General features: G+C 36.9%; 1 protein-coding gene across 5 annotated transcripts in view; it reads right to left on the bottom strand.

Moving 5' to 3' along the window:
* Window positions 1-27,880, bottom strand: part of ENTHD1 (ENTH domain containing 1) — a 155,385-nt gene that overhangs the window by 39,232 nt on the left and 88,273 nt on the right. For all 5 annotated transcript variants that reach the window (XM_046646577.1, XM_046646579.1, XM_046646581.1 and 2 more), the window contains 2 exons: window positions 20,240-20,358; window positions 5,642-5,765 (listed from right to left, as the gene is read on the bottom strand). In XM_046646577.1, the coding sequence (XP_046502533.1) occupies window positions 5,642-5,765; window positions 20,240-20,358 (243 nt within the window). The remainder of the gene's footprint in view (window positions 1-5,641; window positions 5,766-20,239; window positions 20,359-27,880) is intronic.

Here is a 27,880-nt window from a genome sequence, read left to right as displayed (position 1 = left end):
CAATGAAATACTATACAGCAGTGAAAACAAATACAACCATATACATACAGAGATGAACCTTAAGAACATATTATTCAGTGATAAAAGAAAGTCACAGAAAAATAAATTCTGAATGACTCCACTTGGGTAAAGTTTAAATGCCTGTAAAACAAAATAATATATTGTTTAGAGTATAAATATACATAGTAAAACTATAAAGAAAAGCAAGGAATGATGAGCACACAATTCAAGAAAGTGGTCACTCAGAGAGGAAAGGAAGGGCTGGGATCCAGGACACAAAGAACGAGGGTTGGGGAGGGTGTGAGTAAGTACTCCCATGTACTGCAGGCCAGAGCGTAAACAGCAGATCACTGTGTGTCCAAGGAGTAGGAAGGCAAGGAAGAAAAGGAGAAGAACTGAGGATGCTGGACCAGAATGACTTTCCTACTTTATTCTTTCCTTGGGCTGAAGTTGCCAAAACCATAACATGGAAATTAGAACCATCTGTTGACATAAGTTAGTGAACTGGACAGAATTCACCAACAGAAATTCAGAATAATGTATTTTTAAAATTTTTTTCTTTTTTGTGAGGAAGATTGGCCCTGAGCTAATATCTGTTGCCAATCTTCTTTTTGCTTGAGGAAGATTGTCGCTGAGATAATGTTTTTGCCAGTCTTCCTCTATTTTTTGTGTGGGACACTGCCACAGCATGGCTTGACTAGCAGTGCTAGGTCCACACCCAGGATCTGAACCTGCAAACCCCAGGCCGTGGAAGTGGAGCATGCGAACTTAACTACTATGCCACTGGGCCAGCCCCAGAATAATGTATTTTAGAATTGCTTCAAATTGTGGAAAAATATAAATAAAAAGCCTACTTTATTTGAGAGAGGGGAAAGATGTCATTTCACCACTATTTATAATAGTAAAAATACAGAAATAACCTAAGTGATCATTAAACAATACTGGTTAAATAAAACAAGATACATTCAGGGGCCAGCCCTGTGGCCTAGTGGTTAATTTCAGAGCACTCCACTTCAGTGGCCCAGGTTTGGTTCCCAGGCGTGGACCTACACCACTCATCAGCGGCCATGCTGTGGCAGAGACCCACATACAAAATAGAGGAAGACTGGCAACAGACGTTGGCCCAGGGCAAATCTTTCTCAGCAAAGAAAAAAGAAGTTACATTCATACTATGGCATATTATTATGATAGTTATAAAAAATTAAACATACCAGGAATAGAAAAATGGATCAATGGGACAGAATAGAGTTGTCAAACAGATAGTATTTAGTTCAGGTTAAAGTGTCATTTCAAAACAGTAGAGAAAAATGAACTAGTCAATAAACGTTGTTGAGACAACTGACTGCCCACTGACCTTATCTAAAACCATTCACAAACACTTTAAATTCAGAGAGATTAAACAACTAAAACAATTAAAGTAAAACATGCATGAATATGTACTATGAACTTGCTGTAAGGAAAGCCTTCTTAAAAACACAAAAAACAAAAGCTCTGAAGGGAAAGAGGAATAAATATGACTACACAAAACATGAAACTTCTATAAAAGAAGTTTAAAGACAATTCACAGCCTGGAAGATGATGTTTGCAACACAAATAAGAGACAAGATTAGTAACACATACAAAAACGCTACAAAATCAGTTTAACTGAACAAGAACACACAATGCAAAAGAAAAACAGGTTCAGGATAGAAGAAGGTGATTCCCAGAAGAGGGAATGGAAATATGCAATTAATACATGGAAACGTAAATTATACTCACTATGCAACACAACCTTTATCTAAGTGATAAACACAGAAGACCTGAAAATATCACGTGTTGGGGAGGGTGTGAGTAAATAGGGACTATTACACACTACAAGCCAGTGTAAATTGGGATTGATATTTTGAGGGGCTATTTGGCAGTATCAATTAAAGTGAAAATGGGCACACATTCTGATCCAGGGATTCTATTTCTAGGAATCCACGCTAAAGAAACAATCACATATATACACAAAGCTATTCTCTGAAGCATTATTTGTAACAATGGAAAATACAAAACACCAAAGCATCTATCGGTAGGGAAATAAACTATAATATCCAGGCAATGCAACAGTTAAAAAAAAATATGGTAAATCTCTAAATATTTACATACACTGAAGGACTGCCAAGTGATACTGTTTAAAAGAAGTTTCAGAAAAGTACACAACAATGTTCTAAAACAAAATTAACTTAATTCTACATACTTCTAAAGGTACACGTACATATGTAAACGCTCAGAGAAAGGGCTGGAGAGTAACCAATAGATTGACAATGACAGTTCACTCTGGGAAAGGGATTGCGTTGGGGCAAGGGACAGTCAAGTGGGATTCTAACTATCTTGTTTCAATTTTTAAAAATGAGTATATCCACTTACTACTTATGTAATTAAAAATAAATAAAACAATAATTATGATACAAAACTATAAATTCTATACGAGGGCTATGGACATAGTTCTGTGGGAACACAGTGAAAGGAGAAATTACCGTGTAGAAAGGTTTATCGCAGTAGGGACATTCGAGCTGGGCCCTGCTGTTCGAACAGCATTTAGTCCAGCAGTCAGCTCTGGTGCAGGGCTGCGGCAGACTGCGTTTTCAAAGATGACTGTACTAACACACGCCCTGTCCCGCATGCTCTTCTCTCAATGACGCTGACATTTGTCCATGGAGAGGTGGGAGTCTGCAGCCCCGCCCCGGGCACGTGGGGAGGACTTCGTGCTTGCCTTGAGGAACTGAATGGGAAGGAAGCATCAGAGCACGACTTTCGAGATTACTCAGCTTCTGCCTGGTCCTTCCTTCCACAGGATGCTTCCCCTCGGAACCCAGCCACCATGCTGTGAGGAAGCCCAAACCAGCCCACGTGGAGAGACCACAGCAAGAGGCTCACATGGAGAGAAACTGAGGCCCCCAGCCAACAGCGAGCATCAACCACCAGACACACGAGTGAATGAGCCTTCAGATGATCCCTGTCCCCAGCCTTTGTGTTCTTGGGCTGAGGCCCAAACATACGTCACGGTGCAGAGATAAGCCATCCCTACTGTGCCCTGGCCTAATTCTTGACCCAGAGAATCCATGAGCAGAATAAATGGTTATTTTATGCCGCAAAGTTTTAGAGCAATGTGTTACACAGCTGAAGTAACTGGAACAAAGACATTCTACGGAGCAGAAACTACACAAGTAATACTGTGAATATTGACAGTATTGGATGATGAGGCCAAAAGGGTTGGCTGCAACCAGACCACGAAAAGTCTTACACACCGGCATAAAAAAAAATTAGACATCCTATTGGCAGTGGTGAACTGTTGAAAGTTTTTAAGCTAGGAAGTGAAACGCTAAGATCTGCATTTTAGCAAGATATCTCGAGATCAGTATGAAGAAAAGACTGGAGAAAAGAACGACTTAAAAATAGGAAAAGCTCCTCCATATAAGATGCATCCTAAGCAGGTAAAATGGACTCATTCCTCACATGACATTTTTTTTTTAAGGACTGGCACCTGAGCTAACATCTGTTGCGAATCTTCCTTCTTCTTCTTCTCCCCAAAGCCCCCCAGTACATAGTTGTAGATTCTAGCTCAGGTCCTTCTGGCTCTGCTATGTGGGACTCCGCCTCAGCATGGCTTGATGAGACGTGCTAGGTCTCCTCCCCGGATCCAAACCGGCAAAACCCTGGGCTGCTGAAGCGGAGTGCATGAACTTAACCACTTGGCCACAGGGCGGCCCCCTCATGTGATATGTTTTATGACTTTTTCCTCTTAAGGGTTGCCTGTGATGCTCATTTATACTCAATTTCACTTGAATTAGAATCTTGGCGGGGGAAACATGTCCACACAAGAACCTACACAGAGATATTTACAGTACCTTTATTCATAATTGCCAAAACGTGGCTGCAACCGAGACGTTCTTCGGTAGGTGAACAGATGAATACCCCAGTGTACCCTATGCGGCACTGAAAACAAATGGGCTATCGAGCCATGAAAAGACATGGAGGAACCTTAAATGCATATTATTAGATGAAAGAAGTCAGTCTGAAAGGGCTACATACTGTATGATTCGACTATATGACCTTCCAGAAAAGGCAAAACTAGGGAGATAATTAAAATGTCAGTGGTTGCCAAGGGTTGGGGAGCGAGGACTGAACAGGCAGAACATAGAGGAGTTTTAGGGCAGTGAAAAACTCTGTACGATACTGTAATTGTGGATACACGTCATTATCCATTTTTCAAAACCTACAGAATATACAACACCAAGAGTGAACCCTAATGTAAACTATGGTCTTTGGGTGACAACGAGGTGTCGATGCAGCTTCATTGACTGCAACAAATGCACCACTCTGGTGTGGGATGTTGACAGTGGGGGAAGCTGTGCTTGTTTGGGGACAGGGGGTATATGGGGAAATCTCTGTATGTTCTGCTCAATTTTGCTGTGAACCTAAAACAAGTCTAAAAAATAAAGTCTATTTTTAAAAATGTTAGGGGTTTGGGGAACGTAAGGGGATATTACAATGCAAAAATGTTTTCCTTACTGCTATTCTTTCAAGCTTCTGGATCTGGATCAGTTTACATAAAGTGTATTCAAAAAAATACGAAGCAAGCTGTCTAAAAAATTGTAACCACTTATAACTAATTATCCATGTGAATAACGTCATCCTTGTGCTACAAATATCACCATAACCCACAACTTATTGTTTTTCTGCCTATTAAAATATCCTCATCATTCTCACAACTGGTTTTATAAGAAAGCTATATAAACATGAACTTGTAAATAAATCTATAATAAACTACACTTCTTACGTTTTGGATACTGAGGACCTATATAAAGGGAAAACTGAGGCGCATGGTCCAAAGATGAGGGAAAAGATGAAACTCAGAACATAAGGAGCCACCTCGTGATAAGGGAAAGGAGGCCTGGAGGAACATAAAAGCAAAGATGTATGAGGGGATAAAAGACACTAATGAGAAGGCTTCACTCTTATCTTGGCAGAAGATCTTTCATCCTACTTTTTGAGAAACTCAAGAAGAAGAATGTATTGAAAATTGAGAGTTCATGGAGAATAGACACAGGGTGGAGGGGCTCAACAGGAAATCACTCAGACGTTGAGGAGCAGTAGAGCCCAGTTGGAATCTGATAATGTAATTTATCGGAGGCCAGTTTTGTATAATTTTATACTGTGCCTTTCTCTAATGTTAATTATTCAAGCGATGAATAACCAATTTGTGGGATACCGTGCATCTTCTTTTTCACATTTTCATCTGATGCTTGCTTCTGAAAACTGTCATAATTTAAACTCTTTATCAAGAAGTTAATACAAATGAGAAAACTAAAATTAATTTTTTCTTTTTTAACCATTTGTAAAAAATTTAAGATTTGCAGTTAATAATTTTTAAATAAAACAGTGAAGAACAAAAAAGCAAAATAGAGAAAAAAACCATTGAAATGTATGGTAAAATAAGATTACAGGGTCACGTGTGGGTTGGCTTCATCCACGCCAGTCCCGTCCCTCATTGTCAGAGCGACATTAAAGCCCTTGTTGCCATACCTCACAAAATAAAACCTGATGAAAAACAACTCCTGCCCGGGGTTTCTTATTCACGTTTCTGAGTAAAGTGCCTCTTCTTTAACCAATTTACCTGCATCCCAGAGGTGACAAACGTCTGCTTGCCCTTCTGACAACCACGTAGTCGGAGAGAGAATGGCAGGGGGAATCGCCGGCAAAAGCGGCTGTGGATCATCCTCACAAAATAACATCAGGTCCTTAGAGAAAACGAGAGAGCACGTGAAAAGTCGGAAAAATTCACCTCATTGCCTCAATTGGGTACAACGGGTGGACAAGCTACGGAGAAACAATGCGTCTGTATATGCTAACGTCATCATAAACCCAGTTTGATTGAAAGAACTTACACATAAGTTACCTATACACTTGGTATCCACTGAGGGTAGGGTGGGTTTCTACTCTTGGGAATCCCCACTCCTTAGTGAAGACACCTCGTGTAGACATGCAACGATTTCATTGCGGCATTAACTTTCTCCACCGCCCCTTGAGCATCCTTAGAGCATACTATCTCAGAGGCCAATTTTTCTGTTTTATTGGTAATAATACAGCTACCTGTGTGTATCTTCTAATCACACTTTAAAATTTTAATTTTTTATCACAGAGTCAAAAGTAGACAATAATCAATCTAATCATGCAAGTTAAACAATCAACTCAGGGCCAGTCTTGTTTCATGTACCCCTTACCACGCCTCATCTGTTTTATTTTGAAGCAAATCCTTATTATTTCAATATGTCTCTCTAAGTGATAAAAATTCTTTAACATAGTAATAATTATTTCACACCTATAAACTTCACAATAACTCCTTAACGTCACTGATAAACTGTTCAGATTTTCAATTTCTCACAGTATTATAAACATGCTTTTCTACAGCTTGTCTGAAAGAGGATCCACATTAAATCTCCACAGCGGGACTAGCTGATGCGTCTTTGTTACTCCCATGAATGGGGATATTTTTATAGTGCTTTATTAAGGTACAATGAACATACAATGCAATGCATAAACCTTAAGTGTAGAGTTCAGTAACTTCTAACATTACACGTACACCTATGTAACCACATTTCTTTCACTCCAGAAAGTTCCCTCAAGCTTTTTTCCAGTTGATACCATCCCCCCACCACCTGTAAACAGTATTCCACCTCCTGTCACCATCAATGAGTTTGCCTGTTCTTGATCTTTAGATAACGTAAATATACACTATGTATTCTTTTGTATCTGATTGCCATTGCTTAACATAACGTTTGTGAGATTCATTCATATTTTGTGTGCATCGGTAGTTCTTTTTGGGAGGATAAGAAGTATTCCGTTGTGTAAATATATCACAATTTGTATATCCATTCTCCAGCATATGGACATTTGGGTTGTTTCCAAATTTCAGCTATTAAGAATGAAGCTACTACGAACATTCTCCTACAAATCTTTTTGTGGACAAATGCGCTCCTTACTCCTGGGTATTTACACAGGAGTAGAATGGCTAGGTCACAGAAGAGCTTTATTTTTAGCCCTATTAGAAGCTGCCACACTATTGTCCAAGTGATTTGCCACTTTTCGTAACTCAATTTTTATTTTGAAATCATTGTAGAGTCACATTCAGTGCTAAGAAATAATACAGAGGGATCCTGTGTGTCCTTTACCCAGTTTCCTCTAAAGGTAACATCGTGCAAAATTATAGTACAATATCACATCCAGGACATTGACGCTGATATGGTCAAGATGTGGAACATTTGCATCACTACAAGGATTCTTCCTGATGCCTCTTTACTACCAAACCCTGCCCCTCCACAAGTGCTAATCTCTTCTCCATTTCTAAAATTCTGACATTTGAAGAATGTTATATAAGTGTAATTATACAGGATGGAACCTTTTGGGATTGGCTTCCTTCATTTGGCATAATTCCTGAAGATTCATGCAGTTGTTGCATGTATCAACAGTTTGTTCCTTTTTATTGCCAAGTAGTATCCATAGTACAAATGTATCACAATTTGTTTAACCCATTACAGGACATCTGGGTTGTTTCCAGATTTTAGTTATTACAAAGCTGCTATGAACACTGTGTACAGGTTTTTGTATGAAAATAAGTTTTCATATCGCTGAGATAAATGTCTAAGATTTTAATTGCTGGATCATATGGTAGTTGTATGTTTAGTTTTATAAGAAACTGCCAAATTGTTTACCAGAATAGCTGTGCCATTTTACATTCCTACCAGTAATACGTGAGTGATCCAATTTCTCCGCATGCTCACCAGCATTTGGTGTTGTCACTACTTTTTATTTTAGCCATTTTTGTATTTTATTGTGTGTTTAAATTACATATTCCCGATGGCTCATGTCATCGAACATCTTTTCATGTGCTTATTTGCCATCTGTATCTGCTGAAGCGATTGTTCATATCATTCCCTCATTTTCTAATTGGATTGTTTGGTTTTTAACTGTTGAGTTTTGAGAGTTCTTTATATGCTCCAAACATTAGTCCTTTGCTGGATATGTGTTGCAAATATTTTCTTCCAGTTTGTAGCTTATCTTTCCATCCTCTTAACAGGATCTTTCACAGAACAAAAGTTTTTAATTGTGATGAGGTCTGACATTATTTTCTTTGTTTTAGGGATCATGTTTTTGGCCAGGCCTAGATCCCAAAGATTTTTCTCCAATATTTCTTAAAAGTTTCATAGTTTTACATTTTACATTTAAGTCTGTGACCCATTTGGAGTGAATTTCTGTATCAGGTTTAAGTTGAGGTTCATGGTTTTGTCCAGTTGCTCCACTAACATTTGTTGAAAAAGCTATCCTTCCTCCACTGAATTTCTTTTTCATCTTTTTTGTCTGCTTGTTTGTGAGGATTGGCCTTGAGCAAACATCTGTTGCCAATCTTCCTCTTTTTACTTGAGGAAGATTGTCCCTGAGCTAACATCTGTGCCAATCCTTCCTCTATTTTATGTGGGATGTCGCCACAGCATAGCTTGAGGAAGAGTGCCAGGTCCACGCCCAGGATCCCAACCTGCAAACCCTGAGCCGCCAAAGCAGAGCGCATGAACTTAACCACTACGCCACGGGGCAGGCCCCCTTTTTCATCTTTGTCAAAAGTCAGTTGGCCTTATTTGTGGGGTCTGTTTCTTGGTTCTCTATTCTGTTCCATTGACGTAAGTGTCTCTCTCCACCAACACCACACTCTCTTGATTACGGTAGCTATGCAGTGGGCTTTAATATCAGGAAAAGCGATTACTCCCACTTTTCTCTTCTTTGTCAAGATGGTTTTAGCTAGTCTAGGGCCTTTGCCTTTCCATATAAATTTTAGAATAAGCTTATTACCTATGTCTCAAAAAGATTTTGCTGGAATCTTGATAGGAATTCCATTAAACCTAGAGAGTAATTAGGGGTATCTTCAGTAGGACATCTTTATTATGTTGAGGCTTCCAATCCATGAAAATGGTGTGTATTTAATGGACTGGCCTTTAATTTCTTTCATCATTATTTTATAATTTTCAGCATACTGATCCTATACATGTTTTGTTACAATTACACCTAAGGATTTCGTTTTGGGTTAGTGATTATAAATAGCATATATCTTAATTTCAATTTCTGCATGTCCACTGTTAGTATATAGAGATGCAATTGATTTATGTATGTTGATCTTGTGTCCTACAACCTCGCCGAATTCACTTACCATTTATATGAGGTTTGCTTTTGTCATTTCCTTGAGATTTTCTAAACAATCGTGTCATGCGTAAATAAGGACGGTTTGATTTCTTCCTTTACATTTTGCATGCTTTTTCCTGCCTTATTGCAGTAGCTAGAACTTTCAGTACTATGTTGAATAAGAGTCCTTGCCTTGTTCTTGATCCTAGAGGGAAAGCGTTCACCATTAAGTGCAATACTAGTTGTATGTTTTGTATAGATGATCTTTGCCACTTTAAGGAAATTCCCTTCTATTTCTAGTTTGCTGCGAGTTTTAATCATAAATGGGTACTAAATTTTGTCAAATGCTTTTCTGCATCCATTGACATAATCCTGCGACTTTTCTTCTTTCATTTGTTGATATGATGAATTACATTGATTGATTTTCAAATGTCAAACAGCATTCCATCCCCGAATTAAACCCCATCTGGTCCTGGTGTATAATTCTTTTTATACATTGCTGGATTCAACTTGATAGGTTTTAGTTTTTGGGGTTTTTTTTGAGGATTTTTGCACCTAATTTCATGAGCGATAATGGTCTGTATTTTCTTTTTCTGTCTTGTCTTTGTCTGGTGTTGGTGGCAGGGTAATACTTGCCTCCTAAAATGAATTGGGAAGTGTTCCCTCCTATTTTCTGGAAGACATGGTGTAAAAGTCGTGTTAATTCTTCTTTAAATGTTTGGTAATATTCTCCAATAGAACCATCTGGACCTTGAGATTTCTTTTTCAGGAGACTTGTACTACAAATTCAATTTTTTTTAATGGTTATAGGACTATTCAGGTTCTATTTCATCTTGATTGAATTTTGGTAATTTGTGCGTTCTGAGAAATTGTTCTATTTCTTCTAAATTGTCAAATTTATGAGCATAAAGTTGTTGGTAGTAATTCCTTATTGTCCTTTTGCGGCTACAGGCACTGCTGTGATATCCCATTTCATCCTGATATTGGTGATTTGGGTCTTCTCTGTTTATCTTTGTCAGTCTTGCTAGAGGTTTATCAATTTTACATTTTTCAAAGAACTGGCTTTTTGTGTCATTCATTTTCTCTGTTAACTGTTTTCAATTTCATTGATTTCTGCTCTTTATTATTTCCTTTCTTCTGTTTCCTGTAGGTTTATTTTGCTTTTCTTAGTTCTCTGAAGAAGGAATTTAGATTATTGATTTTAGACCTTTCCCCTTTTCTAATGTTAGCATTTGATGCCGTAAATTACCTTCTCACTAATACTTTAGCTATGTCTCATATATTTTCAATATGTTGTGCCTTCTTATTCAGTTCTATGTATTTTTAAATTTCCTCTGAGACTTCCTCTTTGACCTATGGGTAATTTAGAAGTTTGTTTATTTCCAAAAAACTTCAAGGTAAAATTCATCATGAGTTTACAGTGATATACTTCCAATTCAATTCAAGTCTGTTGGGTTATGACAAGCTTTTCTATCTCACGTCCATATCTCCTTTCTCTCGTGCTGAGAATCCCAGTTCTCAAGGACACCAAAGATGATACAAACAGAGCATCACATGATTATTCATTTGATTCACCCACATTATACTCACAATAGTCTCAAATAAAAAATATCAACACCTCAGAATAAAAACACCAGCTGAAGGAATGCAAGGTACGTTTGTTAACTTTATTTTACCTTTTTTACTTTAATTTTGTTTTATAATTATGCAAAATATTCCCAGGATTCCAATGACAAATTTAAAAACAAGGTATAATCAAAGAAATCTAGCATCTATTCCTCCTTTGCATCTTATTCCCTCTGTCATCTTATAAGAAACCTTTCTTTTTTTTTTAACATTATGGCTTATCTTTACATATTAGTGCTTTAATACAAACAAATGGAAAATCCAGGAATAGACCCAAATATAAATGGGAATTTATTATGTGATCGAAGCTACAATTCAAATCAACGGGAAAAAGATAGGTTATTCAACAAATGACATTGAGACAACTGATTATCATTTGTGAAAATAAAATTTAAAAAGTGAATTTCTAACGCTCTCCATTCATCAAAACAAATTCTTGATAACATTTAAATAAATATTTTAAATTAAAGCATAAAAGAGCTAGGGTAGTTTCTTATAACACTAAACATGCTCTTAACATACAACCAGCAAATACACTTCTTGGCATTTACCCAAAGGAGCTGAAAACTTATGTCCACACAAAAACTCACACACGATTGTTTACAGTAGCTTTATTCATAACTGCCAAAAGTTGAAGCAACCAAAATGTCCTTCAGTAGGTTAATGGATTAATAAACTATGGTACATGCAGACAACAGCATATTATTCAGCATTAAGAAGAAATGAGGTATCAAGCCATGAAAAGACATGGAGGAATCTTAAATGCATATTACTAAATGAAAGAAGCCAGCCTGAAGAGGCTACATACTGTATGATTACTATATGACATTCTGGAAAAGGCAAAACTACAGAGACAGTAAAAGGACCAGTGGTTGCCAGGGGTTAACGAGGAGGGAGGAATGAACAGATGGAGCACAGAGGATTTTTAGTGCAATGAAACTATTCTCTATACTATAATGGTAGATACATATCAATACGCATTTGTCAAACCCATAGAATATACAACACCAAGAGTGAACCCTAATGTAAACGGTGGTCTTTGGGTGATAAGGAAGTGTTAATTTAGGTTCATTGATTTTAATAAATGTACCACTCTGGTGTGGATGTTGATAGTGGGGGGAGGGGAAGGGGTTTATGGGGAAATCTCTTACCTTCCACTGAGTTTTGCTGGGAACCTAAAACTGACCTAAAAATAAAAAGCCAGGGTGACATTTTACAAAGACTTAGACTGGGGCCGGCCTCATGGCTGAGTGCTTAAGTTGGCACACTCCACTTTGGCGGCCCAGGGTTTCGCCGGTGCCAATCCTGGGTGCAGACATGGCGCCACTCATCAGGCCATGTTGAGGAGGCATCCCACATACCACAACCAGAAGGACCCACAACCAAGATATACAACTACATACTGGGGGGATTTAGGGAGAAAAAGCAATAAAAAAAAAAAAAGAAGATTGGCAACAGTTGTTAGCTCAGGTGCCAATCTTTAAAAAAAACAAAAGACTTAGACTAGGGAAGGTCTTTCTCACAATGATTTAAAATCTAGAAACCATAAAGGAAAGACAGGCAAATTTGACACAAAAATTAAAGACTTCCATAAGGCTATGATATTGTGATTTATAGTAAGAAATATATATTTGGTCTTTGCCCATGGTTCCTGGCAAAACTAAAACTCTTGCAATTTCCTAAGTGCTACAAGCACTAGGAGCATTTTTTGTTCTCATATTTTGTCTTTGATCCCATTTCTCAACACGGAGCTCCTAAATCCTTTGGAATTTCCTGGGTGACAGGAGTGTCTTTTGTTCTAATGAGGTGACTCTGTGTGGGCTCCTGGAAAGCTCCAGGATGGGGTTGGTCCCCAGAAAGATCAAGCCATGATTAGAAGCTTGAAACTTTAAGCCCTACCCCTCAGCCTCCAGGAAGGGGAGAGGGGCTGGAGACTGAGTTAATCATCAATCATGTGTACATGATGAAGCCTCCATAAAAATCCCCAAAAGTACAGGGTCTGAAGAGCTTCTGGGTTGGTGAATACATCTACATGCCAGGAGGGTGACACACTCCAACTTCATGGGGACAGAAACTCCTGCACTCGGGACCCTTCTGGAGCTCACCCTACGTATTTCTTCATCTGGCTGTTCATCTGTATCCTTTATCATATGCTTTAGCATGTAATAAACAGTAAATATAAGCAAGTGTTTCCGTGAGCTGTTCTAGCAAATGATCAAACCCAAGGAGGGGGTCATGAGAACCGTGATTTACAGCGCTTGGTCAGAAGTACAGGTGACGACCTGGGACTTGCAATCAGCAGCAGAAGTGGGGGCTAGGGAAAGGGAAGTTGTGCGGACGAGGCCCCTAACCTGTGGGATCTGATGCTATCTCCAGGCAGATAGTGTCAAAACAGACACCCAGCTGGTATCAGAGAACCGCTTGATGTGTGGAAAACCCAGACCTCTGGTGTCAGCAGTAAAGTGCGATGGCAGTGTGAGAATAAAGAAGAAACACAAGAGGAGAAGTGTGCTTTTCCTTTAGGAAGGCAAAAAAAGAAAGCCATAAATAAAATAAAAAATCAAATAAAAAACTGAAAATGATAAAGAACCAGACAATGGTCTGATTGTTAATAGACATATAGCTCTTAGAAACTGATAAGAAAAAGATGAGAAACCAAACAGGAAAATGAGCAAAGGGGATAAATAGCATTAATAATAAAAAGAAACACAAATTCCCAATGAACACACGAAAAGTTGCCCAATATTACATACAATCACAATAAAACAAAAGAAAATTTTTCTACCTCTCACACTGACAAAAAGTTGACAATACTCAGTATTCGCAAAGATGAGGGCATACACTTTTGGTGGCTATAAATTGTACAACTTTTAGGAGGACAATTTGGCAGTACTTTTCAAAACTAAAAATAAATATAACCTTTCAGCAATTCCACTTCTGGGACAGCATCATAAAAATATATGTACAAGAGTTGTTATTGCAACATTGCTTTTAATAGACAAAAACATGAAAAATCTCTAAATGATTACCAACAGGAAACAGTTAAATAAATAAAGATTCATTTATACATCAAGAATACAGCACAGCCATATCTACTGTTATAGAAACATGTCCATAATATATAGTTTAGTGAGAAAGCATATTTTGGAGCAATATACACTGAATGACTGCATTTATTATACAGAAAGATGTTCAAGATACATTGTTTAATTCAAAGCATGCTGAAGATATGGAATGAATCCATTTAGGTAAAAGAAATGTAGGGACACAGAAAATTTCCCCCAAAAATTCGTAAAAAATTGTTAGCAATAGTTGCCTCTGAGGAAAGGAAGTGAAGGAGTATAGAGAAGTAAGAAGAAACTTGGTTTCTCACTTTTTACCCTTTCATATTGTTTAAACTTTTTTCAATGTCTTTTTCAATTTAAAAAGAAGCAAAGTATAAACATGAAAATAAAAAAGGACTTTTAACCCCAAAAACAAGAGTCCAGGACCAGACGGCTTCTCTGGAGAATTCTACCAAACATTCAAAGAAGACTTAATACCTATTCTCCTCAAACTGTTCCAGAAAATTGAGAAAGATGGAGAACTCCCTAACACATTCTATGAAGCCAACATCACTCTGATCCCCAAACCTGACAAGGACAACACAAAGAAGGAGAACTACAGGCCGATATCACTGATGAACATAGATGCAAAAATCCTCAACAAAATTTTGGCAAACCGATTACAGCAATACATCAAAAAGATTATACACCATGATCAAGTGGGATTTATACCAGGGACACAGGGATGGTTCAACATCCGCAAGTCAATCAACGTGATACACTACATCAACAAAATGAAAAACAAAAACCACATGATCATCTCAATAGACGCAGAGAAAGCATTCGACAAGATCCAACACCCATTTATGATAAAAACCCTCAGTAAAATGGGTATAGAAGGAAAGTACATCAACATAATAAAGGCCATATATGATAGACCCACAGCCAACATCATACTCAATGGACAAAAGCTGAAAGCCATCCCTCTGAGGACAGGAACAAGACAAGGGTGCCCACTTTCACCACTCCTATTCAACATAGTACTGGAGGTGCTGGCCAGAGCAATTCGGCAGGAAAAAAAAATAAAAGGAATCCAAATAGGTAACGAAGAAGTAAAACTCGCGTTGTTTGCAGACGACATGATCTTATACATAGAAAACCCCAAAGAATCCTCAGAAAAACTATTAGAAATAATCAACAACTACAGCAAAGTAGCAGGGTATAAAATTAACGTGCATAAATCAGTAGCATTTCTATACACTAACAATAAACTAACAGAAAAAGAACTCAAGAACTCTATCCCATTCACAATCGCAACGAAAAGAATAAAATACCTTGGGATAAACTTAACCAAGGAAGTGAAGGATCTATACAATGAAAACTACAAGACTTTCTTGAAAGAAATTGACGATGACATAAAGAGATGGAAAGACATTCCTTGCACATGGATTGGAAGAATAAACATAGTTAAAATGTCCATACTACCTAAAGCAATATACAGATTCAATGCTATCCCAATCAGAATCCCCAGAACATTCTTCACAGAAATTGAACAAACAATCCTAAAATTCATATGGGGGAACAAAAGACCACGAATTGCTAAAGCAATCTTGAGCAAGAAAAACAAAGCCGGCGGAATCACAATCCCCGATTTCAAAACATACTACAAAGCTACAGTGATCAAAACAGCATGGTACTGGTACAAAAACAGGTCCACAGATCAATGGAACAGAATTGAAAGCCCAGAGATAAAACCACACATCTATGGACAGCTAATCTTCGACAAAGGAGCAGAGGGCCTACAATGGAGAAAAGAAAGTCTCTTCAACAAATGGTGCTGGGAAAACTGGACAGCCACATGCAAAAGACTGAAAATCGACCATTCTTTTTCACCACACACCAAAATAAACTCAACATGGATCAAAGACCTAAAGATTAGGCCTGAGACAATAAGTCTTTTGGAAGAGAATATAGGCAGTACACTCTTTGACATCAGTTTCAAAAGAATCTTTTCGGACACTGTAACTCCTCAGTTGAGGGAAACAATAGAAAGAATAAACAAATGGGACTTCATCAGACTAAAGAGCTTCTTCAAGGCAAGGGAAAACAGAATTGAAACAAAAAAACAGCTCACTAATTGGGAAAAAATATTTACAAGCCACTTATCCGACAAAGGGTTAATCTCCATAATATACAAAGAACTCACACTGCTTAACAACAAAAAAACAAACAACCCGATCAAAAAATGGGCAGAGGACATGAACAGACATTTCTCAAAAGAAGATATGAATATGGCCAATAGACACATGAAAAGATGTTCATCATCGCTAATCATCAGGGAAATGCAAATCAAAACTACACTAAGATATCACCTTACCCCCGTTAGATTGGCAAAAACATCCAAAACCAAGAACGACAAATGTTGGAGAGGTTGTGGAGAAAGAGGAACCCTCATACACTGTTGGTGGGAATGCAAACTGGTACAGCCACTATGGAAAACAGTATGGAGATTTCTCAAAAAGTTAAAAATAGAAATACCCTATGACCCAGCCATCCCATTACTGGGTATCTATCCTAAGAACCTGATATCAGATATCTCAAGAGTCCGCTGCACCCCTATGTTCATCGCAGCATTATTTACAATAGCCAAGACGTGGAACCAGCCTACATGCCCAGAAACTGATGATTGGATAAAGAAGATGTGGTATATATACACAATGGAATACTACTCAGCCATAAAAAAAGACGAAATTGGCCCATTCACAACAATGTGGATGGACCTCGAGGGCATTATGTTAAGCGAAATAAGTCAGTCAGAGAAAGACGAACTCTATATGACTCCACTCATAGGTGGAAATTAGTATATTGAGAAGATCTGATCGGTGGTTACCAGGGAAAAGGGGGGGTGGGGGGAGGGTACGGAGGGGGAAGTGGTGTACCCACAACATGACTAACAAAAATGTACAACTGAAATTTCACAAGCTTGTAATCCATCATAACATTAATAAAAAAAAAAAAAAAAAGGACTTTTAAGCATAAAGCAATGATGCAGAAAAGAGGCAAAGGGATGATGAATTAACATAATTAGAATAAAGATAATTTCCATTTCTCTAACAGCTTTGATGAGTTCAAATTTTTGCAAATATAATAAACGATATGCTAATAATCCCAAGGATAAAAATTGTTTACTCTTCATTTAGCAAAATAATAAACGGAAGCAGTAGGAAATAAACATTTATCTTCTAGCACGAGCAATTTAGTAGCTCACTAGACTGAAGGCTTCGGTCAGCTTTAATTTTGTGTGAACCAATTCATAGCATCCCTATCTGTTGCTATGGAAACAACTGTGACTAAAAAAATCATAACCTCATTGTTGAATCTCCTCAAATAGAAAAAGAGGAAGGTCTTTTGAGGTGATGGAAAGCTACAAATAGCTTTATTAATTAGCACATTTAATAATAACAATTCTGGACAGTATACAGAGAGAAAACACATCCATGTCTAAGTGTAATAAATTTAAAGGCTTTCCTTAGTTTTGAAATTATCACAGCAAGCACTGTTCTTCTGAAAGCCCTAATCTGTTAAGAATTTTATTTACTGCTTTTAGATAATTTTTTCATTTGTAGAAAGAGAATAGTTAAAGAGGTTTCTATTTAAAGTTTTTAAAAGATATTTTTAAGCACCTCTCAATCAACAATCAACAATATCATTTCTCTCTCATTCTCTATTAAGAAAATGAGAATTTTAATGTGGATGCAGTACATTTGACAACAATTAGATTTACTGTTCATCTCGGTAGGTTTTGTCTTCTGCAACAAAAGCAGATTACTGAAGAGGACACAGATTGCATCAAATGTTCCTGACAGTAATAAGAGGAGATGCTTGTCAATAGAATGATGGAAAAGTGTTACAAGGCAGTAATGCTTTGAGAAAGGGAAATTCAGCTTTAAACTTCTTTCAAGAGAAGGGCACCATTTTTTGCTCACTGACATAAGATATGGAATGTTGTAAATCTGTTATAGTGGGTTCCTCTAAAGTAAGAAAAAACAATAAGAAGAATTTAAAGACTGATGCAAAAAAACCGAGGTGGCATTTTATGTCTTTAGTCGACTCCAAAGTATGTAAGATTATTCAAGTCTACTTTCTCCCTTAAAAGCCATCAGCAACAAATAAATTGATTGCAAATTTAAAAATCACTTTGACTTAATGTCATATCTTTAAAAACAATCTACATATTTTCAGTCTGTGGGCTAGTATGCAATTAAGGAACAGTGAAATTTAAATTTTATGTACTTTTCTGAGTTGCTAGAAAATCAGGTAAATCCAAGACCTAACTGGGTTGGGGAAAGCAGTGGGGAACAGAAGGTCAAGAAATAATTCCAATCTCCCTCAAAGAAATTGTGATAGGGAACACTAAACACAGCCCTCTGAGCAGGAGACCAAGTAAGCCTCGTTCTCGGGAAAATAAGAGAAGGAAGTTAATACTGAGTATCTACTATTCATTCACTAACAAAAATTTGGCAGTTGAAGATTCAGTAACGAATAAGACAAAAGATCTCTGCTCTCAAGGAGCTTTCCTTCTAGCAGGAGAAATGCACATAAAACAGAGAAACAAATGTGTGAATGAGATAATTTGATGTGGTCTTGAGTGGCACAGATTTCCATTCAAGATGGTTCTAGAAGGTCATACTTTGGGGATATCTTCCTTCTCCAAACACACAGCAATGAAAGAGAAAATACAAGTGTGAAAATTAAAGACATGGTCATGCAAACAGAAGATGGACATCTTCATGGATGAGAGTATGAACACAAATAAGCACATGAAAAGATGTTCAACATCATTAGCCATTTGGAAAACACAAATTAAAACCACAATGAGATATCACTACAAACCTATTAAAATAGCTAAAATAAAAATAGCGGCAATACCAAAAGTTGGTGAGGATGCAGAGAAATTGGGACAGTCTCTTAACAAAACTTAGTATGCACTTACCATACAAACTTAGATATTTATCCCAGAGATATGAAAACTTAACATACAAAAACCTGTACACAAATGCTCACAGCAGCTTTATTCATAAATAGCCCCGAACCGGAAACACCCAAATATCTTTCAGTTGGTGAATGGTTGAATAAACTCTCATACATCTATACAATGTGATGGTATTTAACAATAAAAAGGAATGAATTATTGATACAGGCAACAACTTGAATGGATCTCAAGAGAATTATGCTGAGTGAAAAAAAATGTATCTCGAAAGGTTACACATTGTCTGAGTCTATTTACATAACATTCTAGAAATAACAAAACTATAGAGATGGAGGAAAGATTAGTGGTTGCCAGCGGATGGGGCTGTGGGGGGTGAGATAGGGTCGATAGCACGAGAGACTTCTTTTGTGGGGATAGCACAGTTCTGTATCTTGATTTTGGTGCTGGTTACACAAATCTATACTTTAGATAAAATTGCACAGAGCCCACATGCATACACACACAATCAAATGCAGGTTAAAAAACTGAATACTGAATTAAAAATCTGAAAACGGAATAAAGTCTACAGTCTAGTTAGCAGTAACACACCAATGCCCATTTCTGGTTTTGATATGGTACTACAGCCACAGAAGACGTCAACCCTGGGGGAAGCTGGGTAAAGGGTATGTGAGGCTCTATACTATGCCTGCAACTTCCTGTAATTATTTCATAATAATTATTATGAATTATACATAATAATTATACACAATGTAATGTAATTATACATGATATAATTATACATTATGTAATTATACATTGCATAATTATACATTATATAATTATACATAATTATGTATAATTATTTTATAATAAAATGTTTTTAAAAATGAGTAGAGAAAGATGGACTGTTCAATAAATTAAACATTGCTCATCCACAGTGGTACAAATAAAATAAGACCCTTATCTTATACTATATAGTAAAATTCTAGAGGGCATAAGGATTTCAACATTTAGAAGAAAAAAATACGTGACCTTTATTATATTAGGATAAAAAAGAATTTCTTAAATAAGATTTTTTTAAAAGCACAAACTATGAAAGAAAACTTTGATAACTTAAATTTATTCTTATTTAAAACCTTGTATAACAAAAGACACCAAAAACAAAGTTAAAATACAAGCACAGTTCCTCTCAGAACACATGAAGCTGGAAAAGCAAGAAAATGAATTCTCCCCAGGGCCTCCAGAAAGGACGACAGCACTGCGGACACCTGGATTTGAGCCTGGTGAGACCTGTGTCAGACTTCTAACCCACAGATCTGTAAGACTATACATTTGTGTTGCTGGAAGGCACTAAGTCGGTGGTAATTTGTAAGAGCCACGACAGGAAACTACCACAGTGACTTACCTCTGTTGATTTCCAAGCATTGATCTTGAAGGGTAGTGTCTCCTGGGACAACGCAGTTCCACTAGGCAACTGAGCGTCTTGGCACTGCTGTTGTTTCAATCCTGCCTTGGAAGCGTTTTCTGTCAACAACATAAAGCTAAGATTTCACTTTGGCAAAAATACTAATGTTTTTACATTAGCTCACAATTTTTAAGTTAACCACTTCTAAAGATCCATTTTGTCTACAAAATAAATATCATCTGCCAATGGTTACCTATGAATATTAATCACTTCAATATGTCTTTTTATAATAACTGACAAGTTCAGACATTTTAAAAATACAACTTCAATTCTAGCCCTTTGTCCCATAAACAATTCTATTTTATAGCTTTATTTCTGAAACACCTTTTTAAAAATAAGGTGTAACAGAGTCTAGAAAATAGCGTGTGAAAATTATTCAAATGAAATTTTAGAAAAGTAGGAATGGCAACCACAATTATTCTAATTAATATTTAAAACAACTTTATTACTGTAGTGTGAATTTCACGTGTTCTAAGGGAAACTAATCAGAAATGTACAGACTATTTGATAAAAACTTTTAAACAAAATTTTAAAAAATTTAAACATAAAAGAACATGCCAATGAAAATAAACTGCTATTTTTGCTTATATACTTTTGCCGAATTTAATGTTTTTGTTGCCTTAATATCCTTTTCCTTCCTACGTTAATTACTGTGTAAACAAAGGTATTTTAGTACGAACTATATTTCAGCATATTATTGGGTACAATCAGAAGTATAAGAATCTTCAAGCTGGTGTACGCACACCACTGGGGGAACTTAGACTTCCCAAGGGCTAGGTGGGCATAAATAGTTTTAAAGGGCTCAATTCCAGATCCACAAGTTCTATATATGTTCTTTCCGAAAGCCGATCTGCCTGAGAATGCAGCTGTGTAGAAGTATCATGCTAGTTCTTTCCCCTTCCCTTTCATAATCAATTTTCTCCCACTTTACGAACACAGACATATTCTTTGCTCAACTTGTCATGGTGCATCTTCCCTTCAGGCGCAAGCCTAAGAACCTCTAAGGCACCAAACAATAGTAAAAAAGACTGGTATGGGGAAGCCTTCTATAATGGAGGCACGAAAAACCCAAACTAGAGCTTCAAAGTTCACCCTGTCTTACACACATTTCTTTTAATGGCAAAGCATGGCATAAGTCATAGGGTATTCAGGTCCATACTGGGATGTTGGGTATTCAGATATATTACAGTTTGGAGGAGCAGGATATTTGACAAGTTTCATTTAATGTCCTTATGCTTTTCATCCCCCAACTATTGTCAAAGAATGCGTCATTCCTGAGGAAGAGTCCCATGAAAGGACAGCAAAGAAAGCATGGAAGACACCCACCTTATTTCATCAGTGCAACAGACTTACGACAAGGCTCCATGCCTTAGCTATCCGTCTTAGGAAAAGAATTCAGGAGTGGGAATACAACCTGAGTGACGTTTGTTTACAGGTTTATTTGAATAAATAAAGGGTAAGATGTTTTCTGAAAGAATGTTTAAATCTGATCTGGCTGGTTGTTTCGACAGTGAGGATGGCTTTGCCAACTAGGTAAATACAGTAAATACTTTCCAAAAAGTGAATGAACCAAATCCGCAGTCCTGAAGAGTTGATGAAAATCTATTTAAAGCATATCACACAATAAAATCATTTTCTCAAAAAATTATTGTATTGACAGGTATATTGCAATTAATGTTTTCATTTTTCCCACAATTTCTGAGGACACTGGGTTAGAGTGTAACAGGCATAATTAACAGTCATTTGATAAATCTTAGCAAAAGCTTTTTGGTATTATTCCCAGAAATTGAGAAAGTAAATTACTCCTAATGACTATTTAACAAATCTTTTTCTAAGTAGGGTGTTTCCAATCCTTTGCTTTCAACAATATTGAAAAAAGACCTAATCAAGTTAAAAGTTGACAAGAGATGAAAAACATTTTTATAATAAATCACTATAAAATTTTTGGCATATTACTTGGGAGGAATTCATAGAATTGATTGACAATGCTATAATAAAACATCTTCTATTCCCACATACAATTTTATGTGAACAAGTCTTCTCAGCATTTACATCTATAAAGATGTAAAATAGAAACAATTTACGCTGAACCCTGCTTATTTCTAACAATAAGTAATATTCATATGTGGGTAAATGCACAGTTCCATGTATCTTATAAAAACGTGTATTTCCAATAAACTGTATTCTTTATGTTTAATAAGTATTTAGAAAAATTTACAATACATTTATGTGGTTTTGGTTTTGATCAATTGTGTACTAAAAATAATTATCATGATAAGTCAGTCTAGAAGGAAGATTTTACCACTTAAAGCCACTGGTCACAGAAAATTTAGAAAAATAATTTCAATTTATATACGTATTTGATGTAGAGAGAATTTCAAGCATAAAAACACTTTCTATTAGGATACAATTCTCTGAGGAAGGTGGAATAGAAATATGACTTCAAGGAGAAAAGGCAATGGTATAAAATTTCCAACAGTTAAAGAAGACTTCGTGTATTTTTTTCAAATAAATGACTACAGGTGTCAATCACATCAGTATTTAGATTCCTTTAGATACACTTAAAAGACTCATGTAACAGGTTTTTTTTGTTTTGCTTTCTTTTGTCTTTAATGTCAATATTTGCATTATATCCTTGGCAGTTATTTATGCTTAGGATAAAATTTCACATGTTAACTTAAAAATGTGTAAGGGGGTATAAATTTTTCACAATCATTTTAGGGGTTATGCAAGAAAAACAGCTTGAAAAGCAATGGTATAAGACATGGTCCTTGCCTTCACAAAGTTCATAGCCTGACTAGGGAGCTAACTCTAACATATAGACTTACAGGAAACGATTAGAGGAGAATAATGACATGCCAAACTTTCTTAGATTAACTAACTTTAGGAATAGACATTCTAAGAAAGAAGAAAATCACTGTGCACCAGAGTAATCAGGAAAGAGCCTCAAATAGGAAGTAAAATTTGAACAAGGCTTTGAAGGATGGCTAGGATTCTGATAAATATAGAGGGAAAAATTATTCCAAGCAGAAGAAACTACGTGGGCAAAAGCAGGAAGTATGGTATATGCTAAAGATACCACAGAAAGAATAAGAACTTTGCATTTATGGTTCTAACTTTTCATTTTTTTGTAACTTCACATGAAAATGAATAATTAAAATCAGCTTATTTTGGACTTGGAGATTTTATAATTAATACTGGAAAACAGTAGTAGTTTGAGGTGTAGATCATCTATGGACTTTCATGTGATCTGATCAGGAACTATATTACCACTCTGAGCATTCAGCGACGAACTATCCTTGAGATGATATGGACTTGAGCTTTAGACATCACAGAAGCAGATTAATAAAAATTTCAGCAAGTCAATTTTGAAGTAAAGTGTAAGGAAAACTTAAGAATAGCAAGAATTGTGAAAGAAAAAAAATCTTGCATATTTGGAGATGCACTTTAGCCTAGAACAGCTAAAATGTTATAACCTATACAAGTAAACTTACCGGGGCAAGAAGGAAGGCACTTAGAATACAGTGAGTCTATGGAAAATCACTTAGAAATTCTTTTAGTATCAGACAGCAGAACACTGGAAGTGAAGTGTGCTTAATTAAATGAGAAGATAACCCAACATTTATTTCTGGATTTTCATAAGCAAGTGGAAGGGGAAAACACACATTCAGTTCCTTAGTGGAAATCTGTTTGGTATCATAAGCTATCGATCAATTGAGACTGTGAAGTCACAAGCCAAGGAGAACTAGTATGTGAATGAGAAACCTCAGAGGAAAAAGTGAAGATGCTGCAGGAAATGATGCTCTTGAGTAATCTGAAGATGAGTGCTCAGATACCAAGGTTGTAGGGACTTTGTAGAAACTATCTCGAGAGAAGCTGTGGATCTCGTTGAGCCTGTACCACTCAGATAACAGCACAAAGCAGAACTAGGGAAGCCTGTGATGGTTCTCAGATGAGATATCAAACTGACAGTCAAACTATCAGACACTGACTGCGCCAACACCACATTTTGGAACTGAAATGCTCCATAAACTGAATAAATTCCCAAATTGTTCCATTTGTTATTTAACATCTAATAAACATTGTTGCTATGTATTGACAGTGTCCTTTCAGGTGTAATTTAAGTAAATTAAGCTGTTTATTTAACAAAATTAATTTTTAAAAATAAACAAATGTATCCATCATAGAATATATTCAGTGGACTAATGAAGAACTGATAAGATAAAGTCTCAAGGTGATTAAGTTTATATCTAACTTTTGCAGAATTATGAGTTTGGAACCTTAACAATTTCACTGTCTTGGAGCATAATTACACTTAAGCATCTTCAAGTAATTGATATTTGTCCTAATTTTTTAAACTTTCATTTTATAATAATTTCAAACTTACAGAACATTTGCAAGAATAGTATAAAGAATTCCCATATACTCTTCATCCAGATTCACCAATTGTTAACATTTTTCCCCATCTGCTTTATAATTCTCTTTCTTCATTTAAACACATATTCTAATAGTCCTATATTTTAAACCTTGAGGAAAAGCCACTGTTGTTGGCTGAGTTCCCCAGGACACGGACCCCAAGGCCCAGATTTGTACGAGGGAGATTCATTAGGGGGTGCTCTCAGAAACATCCGTGAGGAGCATGGGAGGCAGAATTGGGGCAAGGGAGAAACTGAACTGTAATTCGGTTGCAACAGAGGCCTCAGCCAATCCTATTAGGAACTTTGGGGCTGGGATGACTCTTCACAGTTGTCCTGCCCGAGAGCAAGGGAGCTAGCCCATACCTACAGGTTGGATGTAGGTCCCCTCAGGAAAGGGGCATGACCTTGGGCAAAGAGGCTATCTTCAGTTGTTGGGAATTCCCAGAGACTCAGCTGAAACCCTCAGGCGCCAACCCCCCAAGCAGCGGAGGGAATGAGTTCCTTGGTCTGGAAGCAGGATTTGGGCCGCACCACAGCATCCAACACAGACACAACCTCTATGCTGCTATATACTTCTGAGAAATGCTTCAGAGCGACAGGAGATAGAGTGTGAGTATGAAAACGGAAAAAAGATAAAGAACAAGAAAGCAGAGATGTCTGAGCAGACATTTAAAATTAAATTTGAAATAAGTAGATAAGAAAAAGTGAGTAAGGACTAACTTTTGTTGCAGGAGACCTTAAAAAAGGAGTTAAGGCAATTTTATTTTAGTGTTTTACTAACAATAGCGTCCAAACTTTGAGACATTGCCAGTAGTTCTTACTTAAGGATAACGGGAAGCAGGAAAACCCACACACTGTGGTAAATGCTCAGCTCCAGGCACGAGGAGAAAAACAGCCACTACAAAAGCAGGTTCAAGCATCCAATGGCTGACTCCTGGGCTAAGACAGCGGAGTGAAACTGCGACACAGAATTTCCACCACCCAATACTTAACGAGACGTTTTTCCAAGTAAAACTAATACAAAAATTTTACAACAGCAATCTAACATGGAAACAGATATAACTAAAAGTAATTTTTAAAAGAAAAAAAGAAAGAAAGAACTGGTGGCCAAGAAAAGAAACAAGATCTAGGACATCCCCTCTCCCCCAAAGGTGATACTGATGAGTTGACAAGAATCTGAGATTTCTCATTAATATCCTCAAGTCTGGAAAAAAAGGGAACTGAATGGACAATACTTTTTTCCCTCCTTATGACTGAGAAGAGGTGGAACTAGCTAAAAAAAAAAAGTGTAACACAGTGAGTAAATAAAGATGCTAACACTTCAATGGAAGTGAATGCCAGTTTCCTACTGAATTGGGTGGATGATCTGAAGCTCGAGGGTATCTCCCCACCCCATGGGAACAGGATACATTTCCCAACTACTCAGAATGAGCAGGATCTTGTACAAAAGACACAGAAGATGGAGCAGAGTCCAGGTATTCTAAACAGGATTGCACATGGCCTAATGAGAGCTTCCATTCCTCTTTGTGGCAGAAAAGTGGGTAAAATAAGAAATGGCCTACAAACTGCAACTTGGTGGAGAAAACAAGGTCTCAGATATAGTGGGAGAGTCAAGAAATCACTAAGCGTATCTGAGCAAATAAACATCAAATTTATTGTGCTATACTTATATTAACCCATTTACTCCTTACAACAACTGTATAATAGGAACTATATTATATCCTCATTTTACAGAAGATGAAATTGCAGCACAAAGGTTTAAGTAACGTGTCTAAGGTCACATAATCCACACAATTTGAATCAGGATTCACATCCAGGAGGTATGGCTCCAGAACCTGAGGGCTTAACCACCACTATCTACTGCCTTCAAAATCAAGTGCCTAGTCAGAGCCACCTAAGCATCAGCAAGATGTAAAGAAATGATTCAGCAACTAAACAAACATTCCAGTAGACAAAAACGAAAAGAGAAGAGAAGGAGAAAGGGAGACAAAAGTAAGAGAGGAAGAGAGAAAGGAAGATGGCATACAAAATAGATCCCAAACGGAGAAGAAAATATAGCTCAGGAACAGAAGGAAATTCCTCACAATATGGCATTACACGGTTTTTGAAATTACGTAAATTACATATTTTCATATATTTCATTTTATAATTGTTGCTACTATATATCAATATAAGGTCGAGCATTTTGAAAAATATGTTTCTTGGCCTTACATGCTTCCTCCTCTTTTTTAGGAAATACTTGCCATATCTCCTTCCTGTTTTTCAGTTGGGCTGTCCTTTTCTTAGTGATTTGTAGGAATTCTTTGTATATTCTGGATACTAATCCTTTGTCAGTTACATGTGTTGGAATTTTTCTTCTAGTTTGTAACTATCTTTTTTACTTTTTATATGGTGTTTTTTGATGAAAAGAAAATTCTTAAATTTAATATAGTTTTATTAGTATTCTATTGCTGCTGAAAACAACCACAAATTTAGTGGCTTAAAACAACACCCGTTTGTTACGTCCCCGATCTGCAGGTCAGAAGTCCAGGCAGGCTTGACTGGGTTCTCTGCTTTGGGTCTCACAAGACCAAAACCAGTGTCCGCCAAGCTGAACTCTTACTGGGAGACCCTGGGGAAGGATCCACATCCAAGATCACTCTGGTTGTTGGCAGAACTCAGTTCCTTGTGGTTGTAGGACTAAGGCCCCCATTTCCTTACTGGCTGGCAGCCAGGGTCACTCTCAGCTTCTAGAAGCCACTTGCATTCCTTATCACTTCATCTTCAGGCCAGTAAGGGTGTGTCAAATCCTTCTCACACTTGGAACCTCTGACTTCCTCTTCTGCCGTCAGCTGGAGAAAACTCTGGTTCATGTGATTTCATTAAGCCAATCCGGATACTCCTTTTTGACATATAATCACACGAGTGATAATTCATTATACTGAATGTACCCACATTCAAAGGGGAGGGGATTATATAAAGGCAAGGGTCATTGGGGCTTATTCTCAGAATTTTGCCTATCACAAGAGTCAAATTTATAAACCCTTTTTTAAATAGTTTTCACTTTTTCAGTTTATGTTTAAGAAATCCTTCCCTATCCCAATGTAAAAAAGATATTCTCCTATATTTTCTTCTAAACATTTTGAAGTTTTGTTTTTCACCTTTAAGTCTTTAATTCATCGAG

This window comes from Equus quagga, chromosome 19, assembly GCF_021613505.1.
Source record: "Equus quagga isolate Etosha38 chromosome 19, UCLA_HA_Equagga_1.0, whole genome shotgun sequence".
NCBI classification, from domain to species: Eukaryota; Metazoa; Chordata; class Mammalia; order Perissodactyla; family Equidae; genus Equus; species Equus quagga.
The sequence above is the reverse complement of the archived record's forward strand: the minus strand, read 5'-3'. Positions and strand labels throughout refer to the sequence as shown.